Genomic DNA, 25,455 nt, shown 5'->3' with positions numbered 1-25,455 from the left:
TGATGTGAGTGGTAGTACCGGAGGGGATTGTGATGTGGGTGCATGAGCGGCGCCTAACCCTGAGTGGGTTAACCTGAAACTAACGTTGTTCTAGCCACCTATACAGGAAGCAAAAGGCATGGGGATAAAACACATCTCCACACACTCCTACGCCTTCAAACACGATCAAACTCAGTCCGGCATTGCTTTCTTGTTGACATTGTACGGCAAAATGATTTACGCCATTTAATCTTCATGAACATTTTCAGGGAGGAGTTTCTCCTGCCTATGTGTTGTGCTGTGTGACGTGGTCGTGTAACGTTAAGTAACTCACCGGGGCGGTAGCAGTGCTGTGGGGAGGTGGACATGGTGGGGGACATGCCCTGGTGGCTGTAGGTGGGAGAGTCTATGAAACCTGGGCTGGACGAGCGCCTCTGTCTCAGCTCCACGCTCTCATAAATGTCCTGGGAAACACAGCAGCAGGCCACCGGTCACTGTCTGCAGGACTCTGTCTGTCTGGCACCATCTATATCACCACATTACACTCTAAACACACTATTCACTTTTTTTTTTTTACTTCTTTCATCTAATAACTGACTTTATTTAATCAAGTCCAATGAGAGTTTTAATTGAGTCAATCGAGTCCCTTCTAAGGCCACATGGACCCAAATATATCCCACATATACTGTACACCTCCCAAATATGCCCATCCCAGACTTATTCCTATTCAGCCATTCCCCCTGCCTGTCAACTGATTCAGTGCAGTAGTGTATGGAATGTAATTACCTGAGAGTATGGAGAGAGAGTTCCCAGAGACTGTAGAGGAGAGGAGTGAATAGAGGAGTGGAATCAGTCAGTCAATAGCACCATGCTCTCCAGAATTACTTAGCAGTGTGCTATTCAGAGCCAGACACAGGATAGATCAAATGGGACCCGTGAGCTTACTAAACCATGAATAATATGACTTAAAGTCCTTTTTCTGTGTAGTTGTTCATAAAGCTATTACGTTAAGACAAGCACATAGAAAATCTAACAGTGAACATGAAGAATCCATTGTGTCTGCGGCTTTGGTTTACTGGTGTAAAATAACCTAAATTAATAGTTAGAGAGGCCTTGGCATGAAAACATAAAGCTTAATTGACATGATTTATTGTAGAGTGCCTCAATTCAATTCAATTCAAATCTGTGACCAAAGCAGGAGACTCACAAGGATGTAGTAATGTTTTAAAATGGTGCGTGACGTGACCACGGTACAACCATACAGGGGCTAAAGTGGGAAGCTGGGGGGATGTAGCAACAGGGAGACACAGAGACGGCAGGCACAGGGCAGGGGGCATCACACGTGCGCACGCACTCACACACCCACACCCACACACAGAGGGCAACTAGATTAGCACTAGCGTCTCAGTACCTCCCCATTGCTGTAGCGTTCTAGCCTGTCATCAGAGGAGTATCTGAGATAAGACTCATACGGAATGAGATCGGGCCGCTGCACGTCATAAATAGCTTTAATCTTAGGCAGCGCGGCCAGGTCTTTGTAATTTAGGACCTCGTTTTCCACTTTGGCCTGGAGAGAGGACACAGAACAAGGAGAAGACAGAGAAGCAGACGTGAGACAGAGAGAGAGGACGAAGTTGCGTTGACAGACAGAGCGATCCGGAGGGGAGGCCGGATCAGGGTCAGCCGCAAGCTGCTGATGGCACCCTGGGTAAGACAGAGCGCGAGCGTGCGCTCACACACACACACACACACACACACACACACACACACACACACACACACACACACACACACACACACACACACACACACACACACACACACACACACACACACACACACACACACACACACACACACACACACACACACACACACACACACACACAGAGAAAGCAGAGAGATCCCAGAAACAAACAGACACACACCCTGTAGAAGAGAGAGAACTGGAGAGTGGGACATTGGTCCAGACATAGAATAATATAATTGACATTAAAGGTATTATGACAGTCTAAAGGGTCAGCCATTTTGGTCAAGGAGTTGGTCAACCATGGGCAGCTAGTGCTGTGATAAGATTTTGTGTAAAACAATGAATTTGAAGATTATCTGCACAGTGTATTTATTAGCTAGTTAGCCAGCCACTTTTAAAGGAATGATTCCATAAATGTTTCCAATTAACTGCCAATATGCCAACATTCCATACAACCAGTGCAGTCACTACACAGCCATATACTGGCTGAAATCAGTTGACGATAGGACACGTTGTAAATGCAACAAGTACTGGTATTGTATCATATTATAACACTCAGAGCTTTCCAAGAAAACAAACACTGAGGGGCCATACTTGCGAACATTAGAAAAAGTTTAAACATCAGCCAATTAAAATCGTTGACGTAGTTACACGTGATCAATGGCTACATGTTAGCTGTTCCCATTACATAACCTGGCACATTCAGCCCTATGCTAACCTCACCAGGTGGACGTAATTATTTCCTGTAACAAATTCTGCATTAGCCAATCAAATATCTTCGACGTTTTCTCTACAAACCAATGGCATTTCTTAAAATAGGTCAACTTGGCCACCAGAGGTACAATGAGGGAAAAAAGTATTTGATCCCCTGCTGATTTTGTACGTTTGCCCACTGACAAAGAAATGATCAGTCTATAATTGTAATGGTAGGTTCATTTGAACAGTGAGAGACAGAATAACAACAACAAAAATCCAGAAAAACGCATGTCAAACATGTTATAAATTGATTTGCATTTTAATGAGGGAAATAAGTATTTGACCCCCTCTCAATCAGAAAGATTTCTGGCTCCCAGGTGTCTTTTATACAGGTAACGAGCTGAGATTAGGAGCACACTCTTAAAGGGAGTGCTCCTAATCTCAGTTTGTTACCTGTATGAAAGACACCTGTCCACAGAAGCAATCAATCAAATCAGATTCCAAACTCTCCACCATGGCCAAGACCAAAGAGCTCTCCAGGGATTTCAGGGACAAGATTGTAGACCTACACAAGGCTGGAATGGGCTACAAGACCATCGCCAAGCAGCTTGGTGAGAAGGTGACAACAGTTGGAAGAAACACAAAAGAACTGTCAATCTCCCTCTGCCTGGGGCATTGCGGTCATTAGCACATAATCTTCCTTCCTCATGATGCCATCTATTTTGTGAAGTGCACCAGCCCCACCTGCAGCAAAGCACCCCCACAGCATGATGCTGCCACCCCCGTGCTTCACGGTTGGGATGGTGTTCTTCGGCTTGCAATAACCCCCTTTTTCCTCCAAACATAACGATGGTCATTATGGCCAAACAGTTCTATTTTTGTTTCATCAGACCAGAGGACATTTCTCCAAAAAGTACAATCTTTGTCCCCATGTGCAGTTGCAAACCATAGTCTGGCTTTTTTAATAGCGGTTTTGGAGCAGTGGTTTCTTCCTTGCTGAGCGGAATTTCAGGTTATGTCGATATAGGACTTGTTTTACTGTGGATATAGATAATTTTGTACCTGTTTCCTCCAGCATCTTCACAAGGTCCTTTGCTGTTGTTCTGGGATTGATTTGCACTTTTCGCACCAAAGTACATTCATCTCTAGGAGACAGAACGCGTCTCCTTCCTGAGCGGTATGACGGCTGCGTGGTCCCATGGTGTTTATACTTGCGTACTGTTGTTTGTACAGATGAATGTGGTACCTTCAGGCATTTGGAAATTGCTCCCAAGGATGAACCAGACTTGTGGAGGTCTACAATTTCTTTTCTGAGGTCTTGGCTGATTTCTTTTGATTTTCCCATGATGTCAAGCAAAGAGGCACTGTGTTTGAAGGTAGGCCTTGAAATACATCCACAGGTACACCTCCAATTGACTCAAATGATGTCAATTAGCCTATCAGAAGCTTCTAAAGCCATGACATAATTTTCTGGAATTTTCCAAGCTGTTTAAAGGCACAGTCAATTTATTGTATGTAAACTTCTGACCCACTGGAATTGTGATACAGTGAATTATAAGTTAAATAATCTGTCTGTAAACAATTGTTGGAAAAATTACTTGTGTCATGCACAAAGTAGATGTCCTAACCGACTTGCCAAAATTATAGTTTGTTAAGAAGAAATTTGTGGAGTGGTTGAAAAACAGGTTTTAATGACTCCAACCTAAGTGTATATAAACTTCGGACTACAACTGTATATCTTATAACTATTAAGTTATCTAAGATGTGACAAATAAATTCTCTCCAGCTGGGTTTTCTAATTGCTAATGTTAACTAAGAACCTAACATTAGCTTGGAAGATCAATCTTCTTGGTAACAGCAGCAGAGACAATCACCTCCTGGATTAAGATTCCTGCTGTCTAATAATTTGTTTGGTGCGTGCTGCAAACTTTATTTAGAAACTCTTGCATAACTTTATGAGCTGGGTTGTTTGTCCTAGTAGTAAATGTTTGCATGTGCTCGTTAGCATTTACTTAGCGTCCGCAATGAGAACTCCTTAGTACTTGTTAGCATTTTGTTAGCATAGCATTCTGGTAAGTGACGTTTTTGGGGCATTTTTTCCGTAAACAACAAAAAATAGCACCCCTTCTGTGCACTTCCGGTAATACCGTCTATCCCGGCATGGCAGGATTCTGATCCAACCATAAATTCATAAATTGTGCCCTTTGTATGATGTAATAGGCTAATGTTAACTAGCTGGCTAATCGTTGCCCATGAAAGGAAGTTAGGCCATTTTAGAATACGGCTGTAACGTAACAAAATGTGGAAAAAGTCAAGGTGTCTGAATACTTTCCGAATGCACTGTATGTATTATGGTCCTGGCTGGGTTTTCTAATCTAGAGAGCTCACGCCCATCTCATTCACTACTTTACCTATGTTTTGCATTGTTTGGGACAGTGGCATGTATTCATGGATGCCAAGGGAAGCCAGGCTTCTCTCGCTTCATAATTTCCCTTCAGTTCGCAAGAGGCTGAATGTATCTCGCCGGAGAAAGCATCTGAGCGAGCGTAACAGCGCCCTTCTGTCTCTGTATGTGAAGCCCATCTTTCTGATGCTGTCTGGTCAAAAATCATATGATATTGTTGCCGCCCGTAGCATGAAATACAAGGGAAGCCAGTGAGCAGTGGGCCTCCCTTGTTAAAATAAATAAATAATAATAGCCAATCAGCGCTGAGCTAAACTGAGTGAGCTCAACTGTAAATGATCCTGGCGCACCAGAAAGTGTCAAGGGAAGCCAGTTTGGATTTGGCTTCACACCAATCACATCACACCAAAAGCCAAATGTCATTTACAGAAAAAACGTGAATTGTTGCATCTCGTTTTATTGTTGTCTTCCGGTGGCTAGCTAGCTAGCTAAAATTGGTCCTTTCCTAAATTAGCCATGGACGGAGATAGGGATTTGGACTTAATGCTCTGTACTGGCCAGTGATTATAATGGCGATTCGGATGCAACCATAAATTCATACATTGTGCCCCTGGCCTGAAAACATTGAAGTTCAACATGTAGCTAGATGTAGTAGGTTAATGTTAACTAGCTGGTCTGGCATTTTTGCCAGATTGCCTAGGACAACAAAAACTAAAAGCATGTATTGTATATGACAGAGTCATAGACCGTTTCGGCAACATGAAAGAGAGGAGGATGGCATTGGCGTTTCTCTAAAAGTAGGGTGAGACCACATGTTTTTTCTACTTGAACGCAAACAAGCACACACACACACACACACACAGAAATAAGTACCATGGACAGCCACATCATATTTAGCTTATTTTGATTGGACTAAATTGTTTTTGGTATCTTTTAGTTGTCACTGTATTAGACTAAGCATAGGTTATTTGATGATGTTGAAATATTAAAATTGAGAAAAGATGAAGGGCTATTCAACATAGAAGTTTATTGTACATTGTCCCCCAATTTTTTAAAAGAGCCTTAAGGACTTGTCAAATAGCTGTCATGTGCAGTAACCATCATTGCTTTCCTGGTGGTTCACACTGCTAAAGTGGATGACTCGAAAATGAAGTGCTCATTAACCGTGGGTTTGAGCCCCCTTGAGCCCCAAACTGTTGCCACAAAGTTGGAAGCGCGGAATTGTCTTGAATGTCATTGTATGCTGTAGCATTAAGATTTATCTTCACTGGAACTAAGGGGCCTAGCCTGAACCATGAAGAACAGCCCCAGACCCATTACTCCTCCACCAAACTTTACAGTTGGCAGTATGCATTGGGGCAGGTAGCGTTCTCCTGGCATCCGCCAAACCCAGATTCGTCCATCGTACTGCCAGATGGTGAAGCGTAATTCATCACTCCAGAGAACGCGTTTCCACTGCTCTAGAGTCCAATGGCGGCGAGCTTTACACCACTCCAGTCGACTTTTGGCATTGCGCATGGTGATCTTGGGCTTGTGTGTGGCTGCTCGGCCATGGAAACCCATTTCATGAAGCTCCCGACGAACAGTTATTGTGCTGACATTGCTTCCAGAGGCAGTTTGGAACTTGGTAGTGAGTGCTGCAACCGAGGACAGATGACTTTTGCGCGCTATGTGCTTCAGCACTCGGCAGTCCCGTTCTGTGAGCTTGTGCGGCTGAGCCGTTGTTTCTCTTAGACGTTTCCACTTCACAATAACAGCACTTACAGTTGACCGGGGCAGCTCTAGCAGGGCAGAAATTTGACTAACTGACTTGTTGGAAAGGTGACATCCTATGACGGTGCCACGTTGAAAGTCACTGAGCTCTTCAGTAAGGCCATTTTACTGCCACTGTTTGTCTATGGAGATTGCATGGCTGTGTGCTCGATTTTATATACCTGTCAGCACTAATTTGAAGGGGTGTCCACATACTTCTCTATATATAGGGTATCTAAGCTAGGATTCGAACTTGCCGCAAACATCAAAAATCACCAGGAGCCAGGATCACAACACTGAGCTAATCATCCAATTGAAAATGTCTGTTTTAGTAACTTTGATTAGCAGATATGCTGTTTGACTGCTGTTCTATGATGTCCAACTACGTTAATGATTTTAATTGGTTGATACAGAATTTGAATTGGATCTAATCACAGCCACCTGGTGAGGATAGCATAGGGCCAGAGAGAAAGATGACAAAGTCAAAGACACTGGATTCCCCTATCCATCTGTGGCGAAGTTTTCCCTACATGCTTATGACAAATCCAGCTCCAGAACCTGCCATAGCCTAGCTAGCTAATCTTTTGAATAAGGTGTAGGAAAAACATATGATATTAGTTAGCTAGATAAGGTTAGCATGCTAGCTAGCTACACTGACAGCTGTCAGTGCCCTACATGTTTATTATTTCTCCACTTCACATGGAAATCACCACAACGTTCCCATCCCCAATTCGTGAATATGTATTAGCAGCCTGCGTTATTTTTCAGAGGTGGTACCTGAAGGACAATTTCCGCTATAGGACAGGAATTACGTCGAAATAAATTGCCCTCTGATGGGGGCCTTTAAACTTTTTATGGTGTGTTTACATATATTTTAGAGGCTATTTATACAGAAAATGTGTATAAAACCTGCATAAACTGTATTTTGAATAATATGTCACATTTTGGGGTGACAATAATTCTATTGCACAGATTTCTGATACATCACATGCCTTACTTTTATTGTCCTGCATAAGTAAAAGCAGGAAATGCATCACCTATGCCTCTACTGCCATTTATTCCAATGGCGAATGTGCATAAAGATGGCAGAATTCAGATATGATGCCATTGTTTTAACACTATCCACTGAGTTTTTAAACTATGCCAATAAATCAGCACAATCTACTTTTTCAGTTTTTCAAATTGCCGGCATCTTGAAGCTAAAATTGGGGCCATGTTTACTCTGCTAATGATCATCCAAAAAAAGTGTAACAGAGCAATGTACAATACGGCAAACTTAGCTAAATTAGGAATTTGTGGTAAGTGCATGAGGGCTGCCATCTTTATGTACCTCCGCTATTAGACTGGTTTGGATTGCTCCCTGACAACAATGGCTGCCATGTTCATACCATTCTGGAACTTTGAGGGTATATGACATAGTCCCTCTAGTAATTTAATAGGATGTTATCAATACAATTTCACAATAAGGTGCAGTGCATTCAATTTGCTTGCTGAGGGGCAAGGAGACCCCCAGCTCCGCTAAAACCATTGACAACTGCGTGGTGTTGTCAAGGGATTGTTAAATACATGTTATAACTATTTGGTTTTAATATCATCACCTCCTGAAGAGCATAGTCAGAACTACACATTTCCAATTATTCCATGCAAAACAATTGTTACCCGTTTCAGGAAGCTAGGCGTATGTCGCACATCACTACTTCACAGGAGAGGCATTTCAATGTGATTTTTTTATTTATTTACTCAAATGCGTTTTTTTGGCAGAAATGCCTTCTGGAACATGTGCACTTTCATGTGACTTAATAACAAACTTGCATGCCATCTGTAAATACAAATAAAATTGTTAAATTAAGAGCTGGCTCGCTTGGTAACATTACTTGTATGATCTGTGTAGTAATATTATTCATATCTCAGAAAACAATTAGCATTGTTAGTTATAGCCTAATGTTAGCTAGCTAACTAACATTGAAACTAGTTGGTTAGCTTTAGCTACCTGCAGATTCATAGTACAGCATTTCATGCATGTGGCTAGCTAAGACAATCTGTTTGTATTGCTAGTAGTATGGGTTGGGATTATGGTTAATTGTTTAGCTAGCTTACTAGCTACAGTGCCTTGCAAAAGTATTCATCCCCCTTGGCGTTTTTCCTATTTTGTTGCATTACAACCTGTAATTTAAATGGATTTTTATTTGGATTTCATGTAATGGACATACACAAAATAGTCAAAATTGGTGAAGTAAAATTTAAAAAATAACTTGTTTCAAAAAATTCTAAAAAATAAATAACGGAAAAGTGGTGTGTGCATATGTATTCATCCCCTTTGCTATGAAGCCCCTAAATAACATCTGGTGCAACCAATTACCTTCAGAAGTCACATAATTAGTTAAATAAAGTCCACCTGTGTGCAATCTAAGTGTCACATGATCTCAGTATATATACAACTGTTCTGAAAGTCCCCAGAGTCTGCAACACCACTAAGCAAGGGGTACCACCAAGCAAGCGGCACCATGAAGACCAAGGAGCTCTCCAAACAGGTCAGGGACAAAGTTATGAAGAAGTACAGATCAGGGTTGGGTTATATAAAAAATATCCCAAGGAGCGCCATTAAATCCATTATAAAAAAATTGAAAGAAAATGGCAACACAACAAACCTGCCAAGAGAGGGCCGCCCACCAAAACTCACGGACCCGGCAAGGAGGGCATTAATCAGAGAGGCAACAAAGAGACCAAAGATAACACTGAAGGAGCTGCAAAGCTCCACACCGGAGATTGGAGTATTTGTCCATAGGACCACTTTAAGCCGTACACTCCACAGAGCTGGGCTTTATGGAAGAGTGGCCAGACAAAAGCCATTGCTTAAAGAAACAAATAAGCAAACACATTTGGTGTTCACCAAAAGGCATGTGGGAGACTCCCCAAACATATGAAAGAAGGTACTCTGGTCAGATGAGACTAAAATTGAGCTTTTTGGCCATCAAGGAAAACGTTATGTCTGGCGCAAACCCAACACCTCTCATTACCCCGAGAACACCATCCCCACAGTGAAGCATGGTGGTGGCAGCATCATGCTGTGGGGATGTTTTTCATCGGCAGGGACTGGGAAACTGGTCAGAATTGAAGGAATGATGGATGGCTCTAAATACAGGGAACTTCTTGAGGTCTTCCAGAGATTTGAGACTAGGACGGAGGTTCACCTTCCAGCGGGACAATGACTCTAAGCATACTGCTAAAGCAACACTTGAGTGGTTTAAGGGGAAACATTTAAATGTATTGGAATGGCCTAGTCAAAGCCCAGACCTCAAACCAATTAAGAATCTGTGGTATGACTTAAAGATTGCTGTACACCAGCGGAACCCATCCAACTTGAAGGAGCTTGAGCAGTTTTGCCTTGAAGAATGGGTGAATAGTTATGCACGCTCAAGATTTCTTATTTTTTATTTTTTCTTGTTTGTTTCACAATAAAGAATATTTTGCATCTTCAAAGTGGTAGGCATGTTGTGTAAATCAAATGATACAAACCACCAAAAAATCTATTTTAATTCCAGGTTGTAAGGTAACAAAATAGGAAAAATGCCAAGGGGGGTGAATACTTTCGCAAGCCACTGTACATGTCTAAACAAAAAACTCCACTTCGCCAGATGATTACATGTCTAGACAATACTGACCCATACACTTAGCTAGATGTGGCTGTGGGGTGGTTATAGGATTTCTTTCACATGACCCATCAATTTAGACAAGTATGTCTTGGTAAGCATCATCTAATAATTATAAAATATTTGTATCTGGACACTATCTATTTTGATATTGCTACTATGCAAATATGCAAGTAACCATTTCACTGTACCGTTTACACCTTCTGTATCCTGTGCATGTTACAAATAAAAGTCGATTTTATTTGATATAGTGTTTGTTTACCATAGACGGTAATGTGAAGAACAATATGACCTGCACCAAAGTCAGATTAGGATTTGGTTGTTTACTACACTACCTTTCTCACTCTGTTTAACACATGGCCTCACATGTAAATCCTTAAAGAGATGGGTGGGGCTAAGGCTTAAGAGGGTGTGAACAATGCTGAATAGGTGTAGACAAAAAAGAGCTCTCAAGTAGGTGTACCAAAACATTCAAGGGCCATTTTCTCAAAGTGAGGTTACAAGTTTATCAACTTTTAAAGCAGAATTACTTTCATATTTTGTTTCATCAACCGCAGTGTATGATATACCATTTTGTAGCTCTGAGTCTCTACTTTTGTCCAATGTAAAAAACACAATTTCAAATTTTGCAACATAGGACCGAATCGGGGTGGTCGGTCACAATTGTGCACTTTTAGCTCTATCATCAGTTACACAGCAAGTAACTGCATGCTTTTCATGATCAGTAAAGATTAATTGATCATGTAATTTCAGATACGTGCGGGTAACCTCATGATTCATCTCAAAATTGACTACCGTTAATTGGATATTTGAGTGGTTTAAGTTAATTTCCCATCCTATGTGGGCTCTGCCTGTCAAGCAGCAGAGGGCACATTTGCCGATGTACTCTTCTGTTTACTTTGCAAGCTACCGGTAGAAACTTTGTACAGTTGGCTAAACATATAGTGGTAAGTAGGCCTAATATAAATATATATATATGTTTTTGTTGTTGTAATTTTACCCCCTTTTTCTCCCCAAATTCATGATATCTAATTGCGATCCAATTACGATCTTGTCTCATCGCTGCAAATCCCCAACGGGCTCGGGAGAGGCGAAGGTCGAGTCATGCGTCCTCCGAAACATGACCTGCCAAGCCGCACTTCTTTACACCCGCTCGCTTAACCCGGAAGCCAGCCGCACTAATGTGTCGGAGGAAACACCTTTCAACTGACAACCTGAAGTTAGCTTGCAGGCGCCCAGCCCGTCACAAGGAGTCACTAGAGTGCGATGAGCCAAGTAAAGCCCCCCCAGCCTATCGATCGAACCCCAGGCTGTCGTGACGCCACAACACTGCGATGCAGTGCCTTAGATCGCTGCGCCACTTGGGAGGCCCCCTAATATAATTTTTTTATCCAACCAATGTAGGCCTACCTAGCGAAGTTAACTAACATCCCCTTTTCTAAGTTGTTTTAAAGAGTGTTTAATCACGATTGCTGCTGACAGACATGATAGCCTACATTGATTGATGGACCACGTCAAATTGGCTAGCTAGCTAAGAAAGGATTACGTCAATTTGACTAATTAACAAGCTAACTTTCAGTGGATAAACTACATGGCTATATCCAAATATTGTTTGATTTGCTTGCCATCTATAGTGGTGATAACAGTAGTCCGACTGACAACTTTACCAGGACAAGGACTTGCCGATTTCAAGCTCTTTCCAAAAGCCTAATCTCTGATGAAACAAGCTAAATTACACGTGTTGTTTGCTTAGCTAGCTAGCTAGCTACATGCCAAATGGATACCCTCACATATCTAAAATTACATGATCAATTGATGTTTACTGATCATGAAAAGCATGCAGTTACTTACTGTATAACTCTGATGATAGAGCTAAATGTGGAATAATGTGGAAATGTGTAGTTATGACTATTCTCTTCAAGAGGTGATGATATTAAAACCAAATAGTTATAACATGTATTTAACAATCCCTTGAAAATGGCACGTAGTTGTCAATGGTTTAGCGGAGATGGGGGTCTCCTTGCCCCCTCAGCAGCCAAATCGAACGCTCTGCACCGTATTGTGACGATTTATTGATAACAACCTAAAGGACCTCTATGGGTCCAGCCCACACTCAACTCAACAACAGCAGATGTCCCTAAACAAGTTATTTACCATGGTTACTTTACTTTACAGTGGAATAAAGAGTATACCGTGTGGAATGTCAACTTCACAGTGCAACAGTTAACAATGGAGAAATGATGTGAACCTCCTTTAACATACATCAATAGTACATTGGATATAACAAACACTGTTGTCTCAAACAGACATACAAACACCTGAAGCCATCCACATAAATGACATAAACACACAACTGCACATGGTGGACTGTTGACCCATGTGAATGACTGCTGGCTCTGAGTGACAGGTCCTGCAAAGAGGGCTCCGCCTCCAAGACAGGCTTGCAGCCAACAGAAGGTGTACATGTAATCAAATAACCATGGCGATGCCTTGGCGACAGACTACTCACACAGATGACGCGGCTCGGGGAGCCGATGCTGGAGCCAGGGGGGGATATGGAGGCCTCAGAGGTACGTCTTAACTGTGGGAACAAACACACACACATGCACACACACACACACACCATGTGTGTCAGAGTGAGCCTGCAGAGGCCAGACTACTGCTGAGGGAGACAGAAACTGACAGAGGCAAACCTCAAACAACAACACCCCTGCATTACCTCAGATCCTTTCTCTACCGCAAGTCTGCTCTATTATACCCCAGCCTGACATGACTTCTTAGTCCAAGAATAGGAATGAGAGGGATTCAGTTCAGACTAAACTACAGGAGTTTCTAGGAGGATTTAGTAGTGTAATAGTGGTGTTCTCTGGTTGAGGTCAAAGTGTTCTAACAGGAAGGGAGACAGAGACACAGGGTTCTACTCACTCTGAGTTTCTTCTCCAGCCGCGCTGCTTGTTTGCACATTGGATGCCACACCTCGGAACCTGTCGCAGAGACACATCCGCAGTCAAACATACTGTTTAAAAAAAAATAACTTCACATTCATTCCACTACACAACGGCTATTGCAATTACAATACCGTAAAACCACTGGGGTGCTTTTTATTATTGATAACTGGAGTAGAAGGTCACATTTCTCAGGTTTCTACTGCGGTTCACAGCTCAGAAATGTTTTACAGTGTTGTGTTCGTAAACCTTTTCACACACACCGATCAAACGCATGTGTCAGTAGATCAGCACTTCTCAACAACAGCCATACATCAAAGGTGACCTAGAGTATATATCTGCGAGAGGCTTGGAGGCTGAAGTTGTAACTCTCCCTTGCTCTTTTTCTCTCTCTCCCCTTCCTCTCTCACTTTTTCACACACACACACACACACACACACACACACACACACACACAGGGAGATAGACTAAAAGGTGATTTAATTCTAGTTCTTCCTGGGAGGGACCGAAACACTAAACCACTAATGTCATGCTCCATATTAACAAATAATGATAATGAGAGAGTGCCAGGTACTTCCTCTCATACATCCGGTTTCCTCAGCCTCTAGGGTGATACACCACTGTTACTGTACATGGGACTGAGTGGCTGCCTGCCTGGATATCACGTTCCACCTCAGAAGCATTGCGGGAAGCTGGTACAGAATGCAGCATTTGGCCTCCAGTCAACTCAATTAGGATTTCATGCTTACAATCTACAGTTAATATCAGTCCTATATATCTAGCGGAGCCATAGATAGGCCTACAGCAGGATCTGTGGAAATCAATAGTCCACCCACCATGCATATGATGCTCAACACCACCTAGGTCTATCTCCCTCAATCAATACTTAGACCCCTTCCAAACTTCCTGCATGAACGTGGTGAGAGCAACCCTCCTCCCTAGGTTTCCTAACACAACCTCGGTAACCCTATTTGTGAATGAACGGTTAAAGGAAAGAAATCTAATATGCATCAACTTAAATGCATTAACCTTTTACAAAAACGTTATAATGAATGCTTTTCACCCCACTCTGAAAATAGGTATACATCTAAATAGAACGAACCGCCACCCCAGTAAAACCTGAGAGGTAGCAGCCTTTAGACAGAGATAAATCAGAACAAAGGCTCTATAGAATGTTATTTTTTTCACAAATTCAAAATTACAAAGTATTAATGGCAGCTGATGCTGCATTATTTGACACAATTTACATAAATACACTATGCACAAGAAAATCATCAACACAATTAAAACTACAACTTTCAAATACATATATTTTGGAAAACTGTCAGTGCTAAGGGTAAGACTGAAGTGGTAGTCCATAACTCAGTGGTTGAGCTAGTCATGTAAGGTATCGCGCTGATTTGGTAGCGATTGGTTCTACACCTGATGGGATTCAACACTGTTGAGGACCAGTTCACACGACCAGAGATGGAGGAGTGTTTGGGGACAGCATGTGCCAGTAGGGGATTGAGGAAGGTCTTTGCAAACTCTACGGTCAGGTTTTCCTGACGTGTTTGCAGGGAGGGCAGATTGAGGCAGCTGCAGGCGTTGGTGTAGCCGTTGTATTTTACGCCCAGTATGATGCGCACCCAGGGGCATCATGCACCTCAAAAATCTGAGTGGGCACAAAGTACATGAGGAAGGTTGGGGGGTGGTCCGGAGGGGGGCCCCCCATCTGTAAGTTGGAGAATTTTGTTGGAGAATTTTTTCGAACACCTGAAAGCTTTTTCCTGCAATCTAGAGTCATAATCATTATGCTTAATTCTATGTAAAAAATATGTCTATTTTTCTGTATATCTAAGCATACCTCTTGAGCTGTCTGTATCCTCCTGACTGGTGGTTTTTTTTTTTAAAGAAACGAAATATGCTTCTCTGCATTTTTGCAAATCTGGGTAAAAGATTGAAAGGAATGTGAGTCTTATTCAGTACATTTAGTTATTGCTTGCTTTTCTAAAGTCTACCAACCTTGCCAGCAGGCATGCCATCTAAGATAGTTTGACAAGCTGGCTACTCTAACTTGTTTGATAGCCTGAAATGGCTTCTTGGTAACTAGTTATGAGGTTGGAGATTGGGAACATATCTGGTCTAGCTAAAGCCAACTTAATAACATTGCTAGGGGAAACAACAAGTCATATTGTTATACTTTTGTAACATGACAAATCTATGGGCAAGACGCTTCTGTGTGCACCGCCCTGCGCTGGATCCTCTCACTCCTGTCCCACTGGTTGCTGGTTAAATGATAGTGCCACACTGGCACTGCGTATTCAGTCACTGGCCGGATGTATGTGGTGTACACCGTCACCATGTCCTCCCATGGGACAGAGCTATATTTAAGCTTCCTAAGGAGGAAAAGGCATTGACCGGCCTTCTTGCAGATGGCATCCACCTGTGCTGTCCAACGAAGGTCATGCCTGGATGAGGATGCCTAGGATTTGTATGGCTTCAACTCTCAGGAGCTCTGTGTCATTGATGTGTAGTGGTGGTGTGAAGTACTTTGTATTTTTGTGGGTGGAGAACCATGTGACTGTCTCTGGACCATGACTCCAGGTCGGACATGTCTTTTTGGATTGTAGAGGGTGCTAGAAGGACCCGTACAGATCCAAACGCGACTGCTGCAGTAAAGATAGAGAGAGACATTTTATAATTTATGCTGCTGCTTGCTTTTCATGAGAGTGGTGTTTGTAGCTTGTTGTTGTTGGCTAATCATAAGTCATCAAAGCGGCAATAGGCTACAGTCATAGACCCTCCGTGCGTGGCTAAAGTTGGGAAAAATCTAATTAAAATGACTGAATTAAAGTTAAAGGAAGAAGGATATGCTACAACGACCAAGCGCTAACAGGTAGGCAGCTACTTAATATTTTGAATGGAGTTGTTTGTAACTGTGTAGGATGAGAAAGCGCACGCCTCGATTAGCCTAGCTAGCTTAACTAGCTTCTTCCGGTTTGATGCAGTCAAGACAGGTACTACATAATCATATTGGATGATAAATAACCTAGCTATGGCAGCTATTAGTCTACTATAGAGCGAGTCGGCTTGGTTGGTTGCTGTCTTTCATCTCTCCTGCCCTCCTCCCTGCTCACCGTGTAACTTGCTCACACTCACAGTAGCCTACACAAAGCACGGCCCTTGCTAGAGCGTCACCTCTCTCTACCTCCTCTCCCTCGTGCTTTATCAGCTCCGGTTAATAAAGTAGCTTAAAAATGTACTTTTCTGCTGCTTCCCTCACTCGGATCTGACTGGTTCTGGATCTCACCAGGTCTATACGGAACGGGTCCGTTCGGAATGGGTCTATCTTTTTATTTATTTTTATTTACGCATATCGTGCCCGGTTGGGAAAGCCCCAGGTCCATTTCGTGACGGCCTCTACCTCCAGTAGGTTAAAGGAAAACGTATTATGCGTTTTGCATCATATGATGCAAAATGTATCATGCTGGCTGTATTTCTGTATTTTGAAAGTTATATACTGTATCTTGAAAACTTGATTGCTGACATGCAAAACATTTTGGGACTATATCAACAATGGACTAATGAAACAAATACCAAAAGATAGTTTTGGGGTGGAATTTTCCTTTAAGGTTGTCCAAGAACTTCCAGTGTTGTACACCTGGGTCGCTTGCTGCGGTGTTGACATTTTGCAGTGAATATCAGGGTCCAAAGCAATGTTCCCTGGGGGAGGCCACATGGCATGCTCTGTAGGATCAATCTCTACCTTTAACAACGTGCCACTTCTCATTCCAGCCATGCAGTCAGTGTGTGTTGGATTGATTCACTGGCCTTTGTTATGTGGCTGGTAATTGACTAGCTCCCTGAGCCCCGATCACTCAGCCCTCCTTGATGTCCCCCTCTTAAATTAATCTTCCAGGGGAAACATAACCTTGGGGGCTGCATGCTCTTGTGTTACAATATACTAATGTTGTGTGTTAGTGGTCTCGCCCGTGATTGAGAGTACCATGTAAATGATGTGGAGTAGCATGGGTTAGTATTGTCTGACCCCTGGAAGACAATGTGTCCCTATACCCTATATAGTGGACTACTTTTGACCATAGGGGTCTGGTCAAAAGTAGTGCACTATATAGGGAATAGGGTGCCCTTTGGGACGTAGACTGCACATCATGATGGAGCTAATGGACGATGAGAAGCCGGCAGACCACTTTAACATTCTTCACAGTAAGCTATAGTAGCTGAACAGAGTGTACTGCATTGAGTGGCCATCAGAGGCTCTGTAGAATAGTCAGTTGAGGCCAGTCTATTCAATTATGTACAGTATAGCTGTGATCAATAGTGGTGGGAGACTGTTTATAAAACTGCCATCATTCAAAGTAATGGCAGGCCAAGGCCCTGCTGAATTCAAGTCTGAACTGAGGAGTTTGTCCTATTCATCCTATAATGAGTTCTGGAAGTGCATGGTGTCTGGGCATCCTCACTGCTATTTCATTAGGGATCAATCACATTGGATCAATTCTTCTCTTTTAGAGAATGGATGTTACTTTGTGTTATTTTGGGGGAGGGTTATTATCACCCAAGAGCAAATTAACACTGAACGATTTCATAAGTGAATAGGGCTCATCATCAAAGTGCATTGTGCAAAGTTAATGATACAGCACATCAAAGTAAATAATTCCGTTATTATCGTCGACAGGAAGAGAGCCTTACTTACCTGTAAGGTACATCTCCTCTCCTTCTGTAAACATCATCTGACAGCGGGCACAACGGGCACAGGTGGGGTGGTAGTGCTTTCCCCCTGCCTGAAAGACAGAGAGGCAGCGAGAGAGTGAGAGTGAGAGAGAGAGAGAGAGAGAGAGAGAGAGAGAGAGAGAGAGAGAGAGAGAGAGAGAGCGAGCGAGAGCGAGCGAGCGAGAGAGGAAAAGTGCAACCAGTGAAGAACAAACACCATTGTAAATACAGCACATATTTATGTTTATTTATTTTCCCTTTTGTACTTTAACTATTTGCACATCATTATAACACTGTACATAGCCATAATATGACATTTGAAATGTGTATATTCCTTTGAAACTTGTGAGTGTAATGTTTACTGTTAATTTTTGATTGATTATTTCACTTTTGTTTATTCATTATTTCACTTGCTTTGGCAATGCAAACATGTTTCCCATGCCAATAAAGCCCTTTGAATTTAATTTAATTAGAGAGAGAGAGAGAGAGAGAGAGAGAGCGAGAGAGAGAGAGAGAGAGAGAGAGAGAGAGAGAGAGAGAGAGAGAGAGAGAGAGAGAGAGAGAGAGAGAGAGAGAGAGAGAGACAGAGAGAGAGAGAGAGAGACAGAGAGAGAGAGACAGAGAGAGACATAGAGAGGGAGAGAGAGGGAGAGAGAGAGGTAGGGATGGATGAAGAGAGAAAGATAAAGAGAGAAAGAGTGAGGGAAAGAGAGTGAGAGAAAAATATATGAACATAATTGAGAGTGGATTTCAGAAGATATAAGATGGTTACAGGTCATTTTAGGCATGGAGGTGAGAAGATAGAGAAGGGAAAAGGCATGTAAGTGATGGCTGCTACTCAGACAGAACTCCAGGAACTGGACACTCATTCCAATTCCACTCTCTTCCAAAGCAATTTCATAATCACTCAGTGATTAAGTCCGTTTCAATTAGCCACTGTGTGTCCAAGCTGTGCCTTTCACAGTGTTTTATACACACACTCCAGTAGGCTGTCAGACTCACATTTCACAGCCTTCTCATAGAAAATGACAGGCAAGTGGTCAACCATAACATTGACAAAGAGGAGAAGTATCCAGTATTTTACAAAATGTGCCTCTAAAATGAAATGTAATTTTAGCAGAGCAGATATCTGCTAACAGTATATTGCATATTTTACAGTCACCTACAGAAAAAGACAAAAACAAACAGCACCAATATACCCATAAGTTTCTCTTTAGGGAGTGAAATGATTCTGGATGGATTCTAGCAGTGAGACAAAGATGTTTCAGAACCTCAATCATCACATAAAAACACAGTATAGCGCTACAGGTTAAAAACAGTTAGTTCTAACACCACAAAGAGATGGAAAGCAAGCCAGTTGAGTCATCTTGGATCATTTGGGTTAAATCAATCTTTGTTTAAGTTCCTGTGAAGCCTCTGAATGTCTTCCACTCCTCCTAAATTGTGTGTCTGTGTGTGTGTGTGTGTGTGTGTGTGTGTGTGTGTGTGTGTGTGTGTGTGTCTGTCTGTATGTGTGTGTGTGTGTGTGTGTTTGTGTGTGTGACGGTGTCCCACCTTTAGGTGCAGGGGCTGTCACAGGCCCTCAAGTTTAGCCATGATGACAGAGCATTAAAAGCCTCTCTATTTTTAGAGCCGTGACGGCATGCAGTCTGTACACATTTGCTCTCTAGTCTGCACTCAGCACATTCAAGGAGCCTGGATTGATTTCAACTCAACAGCACTAATCATATGCATGGACATTATGACTTGCAATGTAGCGCTGCCGTTGCAGACAATCACCTGCTAGTCTATGCACTGCATCAACCTTTGATGGTGTCATAATGTTCTGTTTATTTGTATTCTTTAGTATGGTCTCTAAGAAATACCAGAGTACTTAACTTATTTAATGTGGTTCATATCAAGAGGACAAAACAGGAGGTTGTTTTTCACTTCCCATCCATGTTTCTTTGAAATGAGATCTCTGCCAAGATTACAAAACTGCTGTCTTGTCTGTGAGGTAATGAATAGGTACTACACACACTTAATGAAAAGATAGCATGCAGATTGATGCTTTGTGGTGAAGTTTGCCATTGGTTTATAATTAGTGAGCAGTAGGAAGCAGTGTGAGATGAGGTCTCAGATGGTTAGACAGACAGACTCACCTCCAGCACCCTGCCACTGATATATCTGATACACGTTGCACACTGGATGCCAAACTGGGCGTGGTAGTCAGTCTCACAGTATGGAATACCATCCCTGAGAACACACAGACACACACACAGATAAACACACACGTAGTACAGTCAGTAGCTAGTCTTTTTTCAAATGATAACAGTCCATAATAACAGATGGATACAGTCCATGGGATGGCATGTCGCAGCTATGTGTGCAGTAAATGCACAGTGCATATGTAGGAGGATTCTTCTGCTTGACTCAGAGTGAGGAAGATACTGTTGATTACTACTATACTATATACTACTAGTACTCTACTGGTATTGTGATGTTACCACAGAGTGCACCTACTTGCTGATGTACTCCCCGGTCAGCACAGTGCCACAGGTCTGACACTTGAAGCAGCTGACATGCCACTGCTTCTCCAGGGCCAGGAGGGACTGGCCATGTTTGATCTCCTCCTTACAGCCAGCACAGTCTGAGAGAGAGAAAGAAAGAGAGAAGAGAGAGAGAGAGAGAGAGAGATTGACGCCTTTTTAAATATTTCATACAGCGCTGAATTCACATTAAAATAAGCCTCCAAGATGCTAGTGTGCTGATGTGGGGACGAGACAGAGAGAGAGAGAGAGAGAGAGAGAGAGAGAGAGAGAGAGAGAGAGAGAGAGAGAGAGAGAGAGAGAGAGAGAGAGAGAGAGAGAGATGAACAGAGAATAAACAGAGAATGAAAATGGAAGAGTGGCAAGAGGGGACAAAACAATATTGAACCAAACGTGTAGTCTCTCCGGTAAGGAATCACAAACGTGCACCAGATCAGATGTGATGTACAACCCAGTACAGATACAGTCCAGAGCATTGAGTAGCTCTACTGAAGGCTGTGGGTGTAGCGGCTGGAGTAGAGTAGTGGAGAGGAGCAGAGGGAGTTATGGCAGACGATGATTCATGGCCGTGACGGGGGAAGGTTGGCATTTATTGTCATGAATCTTGCCCTGGAGGCAAAACTGCATTTTAAACCTAACCCTAACCTCAACCCTAACCACACTGTTAGCCCTAATGCCTAACCCTAACCTTAAATAAATTGTTGTTTTCATACATTTTTACTATATAGACAATTTTGACTTTGCAGTTGGCCCATCTAGTGGAAATCGCTCAGTTCTGCCTCCAGGGCAAGATTCATGACAAAAAACGTCGGAAAAGGTCGGGCTCCCATTTGTTCTCATTTAAAGCCGACGTCTCGCCTGTCCCCCACTCCTGCCCTCCTCCCACAGAGAGAGATGGAGAGTCCTACTCCAAACTCACCTATACTGAATGTATCATCCTTTACACTGTATCATCCAAACAGTTTGAGCTTCTACTTCTAAAAATCCACCTTTCCAGGAATAAGTCTATCACTGTTGCCACTTGCTACAGACCCCCCTCAGCCCCCAGTTGTGCCCTGGACACCATATGTGAACTGATTGCCCCCCATCTATCCTCAGAGTTCGTACTGCTTGGTGACCTAAACTGGGATATGCTTAACACCCCGGCCGTCCTACAATCTAAACTAGATGCCCTCAATCTCACACAAATTATCAAGGAACATACCAGGTACAACCCTAAATCCATAAACATGGGCACCCTCATAGATATCATCCTGACTAATTTACCCTCCGCTGTCTTCAACCAGGATCTCAGCAATCACTGCCTCATTGCCTGCGTCCGTAATGGGTCCACCATTGTGACCTGTACGCTCTCGTTGGCTGGCCCTCACTACATATTCGTCGCCAAACCCACTGGCTCCAGGTCATCTATAAATCACTTCTAGGCAAATCCCTGCCTTATCTTAGATCATTGGTCACCATAGCAACACCCACCCATAGTATGCGTTCCAGCAGGTATATCTCACTGGTCATCCCCAAAGCCAACACCTCCTTTGGCCACCATTCCTTCCAGTTCTCTGCTGCAAATGACTGGAACGAACTGCAAAAATCTCTGAAGCTGGAGACACTTATCTCCCTCACTAACTTTAAGCATCAGTTGTCAGAGCAGCTTACCGATCACTGCACCTGTACACAGCCCATCTGTAATTAGCCCACCCAACTACCTCATCCCCATATTGTTATTTACATTATTATTTATTTTGCTCATTTGCACCCCAGTATCTCTATTTGCACATCATCTTCTGCACATCTATCGCTCCAGTGTTAATACTAAATTGTAATTATTTTGCACTATGGCCTATTTATTGCCTTACCTCCATAACTTACTACATTTGCACACACTGTATATAGATTTTCTATTGTGTTTTTGACTGTACGTTTTGTTTATTCCATATGTAACTCTGTGTTGTTGTTGTTTTTATCGCACTGCTTTGCTTTATCTTGGCCAGGTCGCAGTTGTAAATGAGAACTTGTTCTCAACTGGCTTACCTGGTTAAATAAAGGTGAAATAAAAATAAATATAAAAAAAACACTCTTCAGCTCAGCCATGCCTGTACATTTTTCACACTCCAGTCTCAGGTCACAACGGGCATACCCAGGGCTCCTCAGTCCTCGTCTGATGTGACTCTGCAGCCTACTGTATGGGCTGTTTGGTAAACAGACGTTTCTCATCACTCTGGCTCAGCACTGTTTGTCACGGCTACTCTGCCTGGCACACCCACACCCATACTGAGCTTTTTACTATATAAACACCCGGTGGCTTAACAGGCATCCGCTCTGGCTGTTCTCAGGTAAAACAGTATATTCCAGTTAATAACCATAGGGAAATGGCTTTGCTGGACAGGAAGGCAGTATTTCCACCTGGTGACACATGGACAGTATAGCCATCTGGAGAGGGCAAGGTGGCCAACACAACACCACTTCCTCAGGGCAGGTAGGCACTGTACCAGTCCTGCCTGGATCCTGGGAGACTCAGTTCAAATACCTGATATTGCCAGTCAAATTATCATCTATTTTCAGTCATAACCGTGGGACATTGTGTGACAATTTCATTTATTCTTATAGATAGCCATTAAAACAATCCTACCATAAAAAGACTTCAGATGCCAAGCAGAGCAGTTGTTTTCAGCATGTAATCAATGCTCCCATTAATTTAGGTCATGACATGAGCCCATGTCTGCCTGATCGCACTGTAACTGGAGGACTGCTGTATTAAAGCATGTGCCTGTTGCCAGGTAGATTAATAGCAGTCATTTGCAGATGAGCGATATTATTGATTGATGTGATATCAAGCCAGTACTGTGTTACTGCTACTGTACCATCCCCCCTCTCTCTCTGCACTCCATGTACTTAACCAGGTGTCCATGGTACATCATGAAATCTCTACACACAATTCATCTAATGAAGATTAAAGGGACTGTCGTAGTGGGCTGATTAAGATGGGAAAGGAGGTGGCTTATCAACTGTATGCACTGGTTATATGACAGGTGGATGTCCTACTGTATGTTGAGATCTGGTCTATGTATCTACTGTATGTGACCTTGTTGCAGATTAATCTACATGTGCTGCTATTGCATCAGAAATTCATGAGGTCATCATCAGGATATAGTGATTCCACTGAGAAGTGTGCAGTGCTGAAGCCTTGTCCTATGGGACCATTGATGTGCTGTATAATAATATAATAATATAATATGCCATTTAGCAGACGCTTTTATCCAAAGCGACTTACAGTCGTGCGTGCATACATTTTTGTGTATGGGTGGTCCCGGGGATCGAACCCACTACCTTGGCGTTACAAGCGCCGTGCTCTACCAGCTGAGCTACAGAGGACCACTGTATGACACTGATCATGTAAGTCTAGCTGAGGCCCTGTGCTATGAGAAAGAGCTTCTGATATTCTGATATGGAGACTTACGGCTGGGTCCGTGGATCTTGACTGGCTCGCTGCTGACCAGTGAATGAGAGCACTGCTGACAGACACACTTCTTCCCACAGAAGGTCACCCTATCTCCGATAGGGAAAGGCTTTCTGGAAAACAAGAGAAAGGAAGACATCAGACATGTATTCTGCTGAACCCGTAACGTCATTCAGTACGTATACTGTGTGTAATGACAGCTAGGCAATATTATTTTACACAATTGCACATTTTGTGTTTAGTAATTTTTCATCATGTACTGTTTGTGGGTCCAGTTATAATAGATTTTGTAAATTCTCCCTTAAAAAAATGCCCAAAATAAATCCATGAGAAAATACTGCGGTAGGGTTATGTCCTTACAGGGGGCGCCATATTTACTTTTGTCCAATGACAGTGACAGTGAAATCCAGGGTCTGCGGAGTCAGAGCAGAGACGACTACAGCACAGCAGTGGTATTGTTCTATACAGCCATTCTGGAAGTGTTTGCTAATGTATCGCTAACTAACTACCCAACACTGAACAGCTGAGCACTGAGTCTAATGGTGCTTTGATGTGATTGAGAAGATTAGACATTATTATTTCTGCATGCATTTGGGATTATATTATGTTTAGAAAATGTTTCTAAAAAAAACCTTTGAGCAGAAGGCGCTTAATTTGGTCAAGGAGGGCAATGTGATTCTCTTTAGTTGCACATGAGAGAGAGACGGCTTCAAAGGCCAGACCTCCGTTCTAATCGCATTAATACTGATTAGAGTGCCACTCTCCATGCAGACACACACACAGGCACACTCACACATGAAAGAGAGAGGATGGAGCCCCTTCCCAAAATATTCATCAAAACAAACATCTTTAGCCACTGGATAAAGGAAGTCATGCAACATTTAAAACTAAAGGAAATGCATTATTCCGTTAGAAGATCTGCAATTAAATTGGATCATATCTGGCAACCTTTCTTATCTTTTGTAGAAGACATGGACCCAGCTAATTTCATAACTCCGTAAACTAACCCAAATAAGAATTTATATCATTATTTTTTACTTTTCATTCCATTTTGTTTGTTTGTTTCTTTTTCTGGTATTTTACATTTACATTTTAGTCATTTTAGCAGACGCTCTTATCCAGAGCGACTTACAGTTAGTGAATACATTATTATTAATTTTTTTATACTGGCCCCCCGTGGGAATCAAACCCACAACCCTGGCGTTGCAAACTCTACACTGAGCTACATCCCTGCCGGCCATTCCCTCCCCTACCCTGGACGACGCTGGGCCAATTGTGCGCCGCCCATGAGTCTCCCGGTCGCGGCCGGCTGCGACAGAGCCTGGATACGAACCAGGATCTCTAGTGGCACAGTTAGCACTGCGATGCAGTGCCTTAGACCACTGCGCCACTCAGGAGTAGAGTATAGTTGAGTTGGTATAGGCGTGGGGCTCTGTTGACGCATGGGGGGTTAGGGTGGGGCTCTGTTGAAACATGGGGGTTGGGGTGGGGCTCTATTGAAACATGGGGGTTGGGGTGGGGCTCTGTTGAAACATGGGGGGTTAGGGTGGGGATCTGTTGAAGAATGGGGGGTTAGGGTGGGGC

The 25,455-nt window shown here is 42.8% G+C and overlaps 1 protein-coding gene across 1 annotated transcript in view; it reads right to left on the bottom strand.

The window, feature by feature from the left end:
* Positions 1–25,455, bottom strand: part of LOC311136387 (actin-binding LIM protein 3-like) — a gene marked incomplete at its 5' end in the record, with an annotated part of 102,982 nt that overhangs the window by 13,352 nt on the left and 64,175 nt on the right. The window contains 9 exons of the mRNA XM_084170485.1: positions 314–443; positions 766–795; positions 1,391–1,546; positions 12,741–12,812; positions 13,157–13,215; positions 17,873–17,960; positions 20,031–20,124; positions 20,392–20,518; positions 23,872–23,984. Coding sequence (XP_084026611.1) covers positions 314–443; positions 766–795; positions 1,391–1,546; positions 12,741–12,812; positions 13,157–13,215; positions 17,873–17,960; positions 20,031–20,124; positions 20,392–20,518; positions 23,872–23,984 — 869 coding nt within the window. The remainder of the gene's footprint in view (positions 1–313; positions 444–765; positions 796–1,390; positions 1,547–12,740; positions 12,813–13,156; positions 13,216–17,872; positions 17,961–20,030; positions 20,125–20,391; positions 20,519–23,871; positions 23,985–25,455) is intronic.

This window comes from Coregonus lavaretus (assembly GCF_964263955.1).
Source record: "Coregonus lavaretus genome assembly, chromosome: 10".
Lineage (NCBI taxonomy): Eukaryota > Metazoa > Chordata > Actinopteri > Salmoniformes > Salmonidae > Coregonus > Coregonus lavaretus.
The sequence above is the reverse complement of the archived record's forward strand: the minus strand, read 5'-3'. Positions and strand labels throughout refer to the sequence as shown.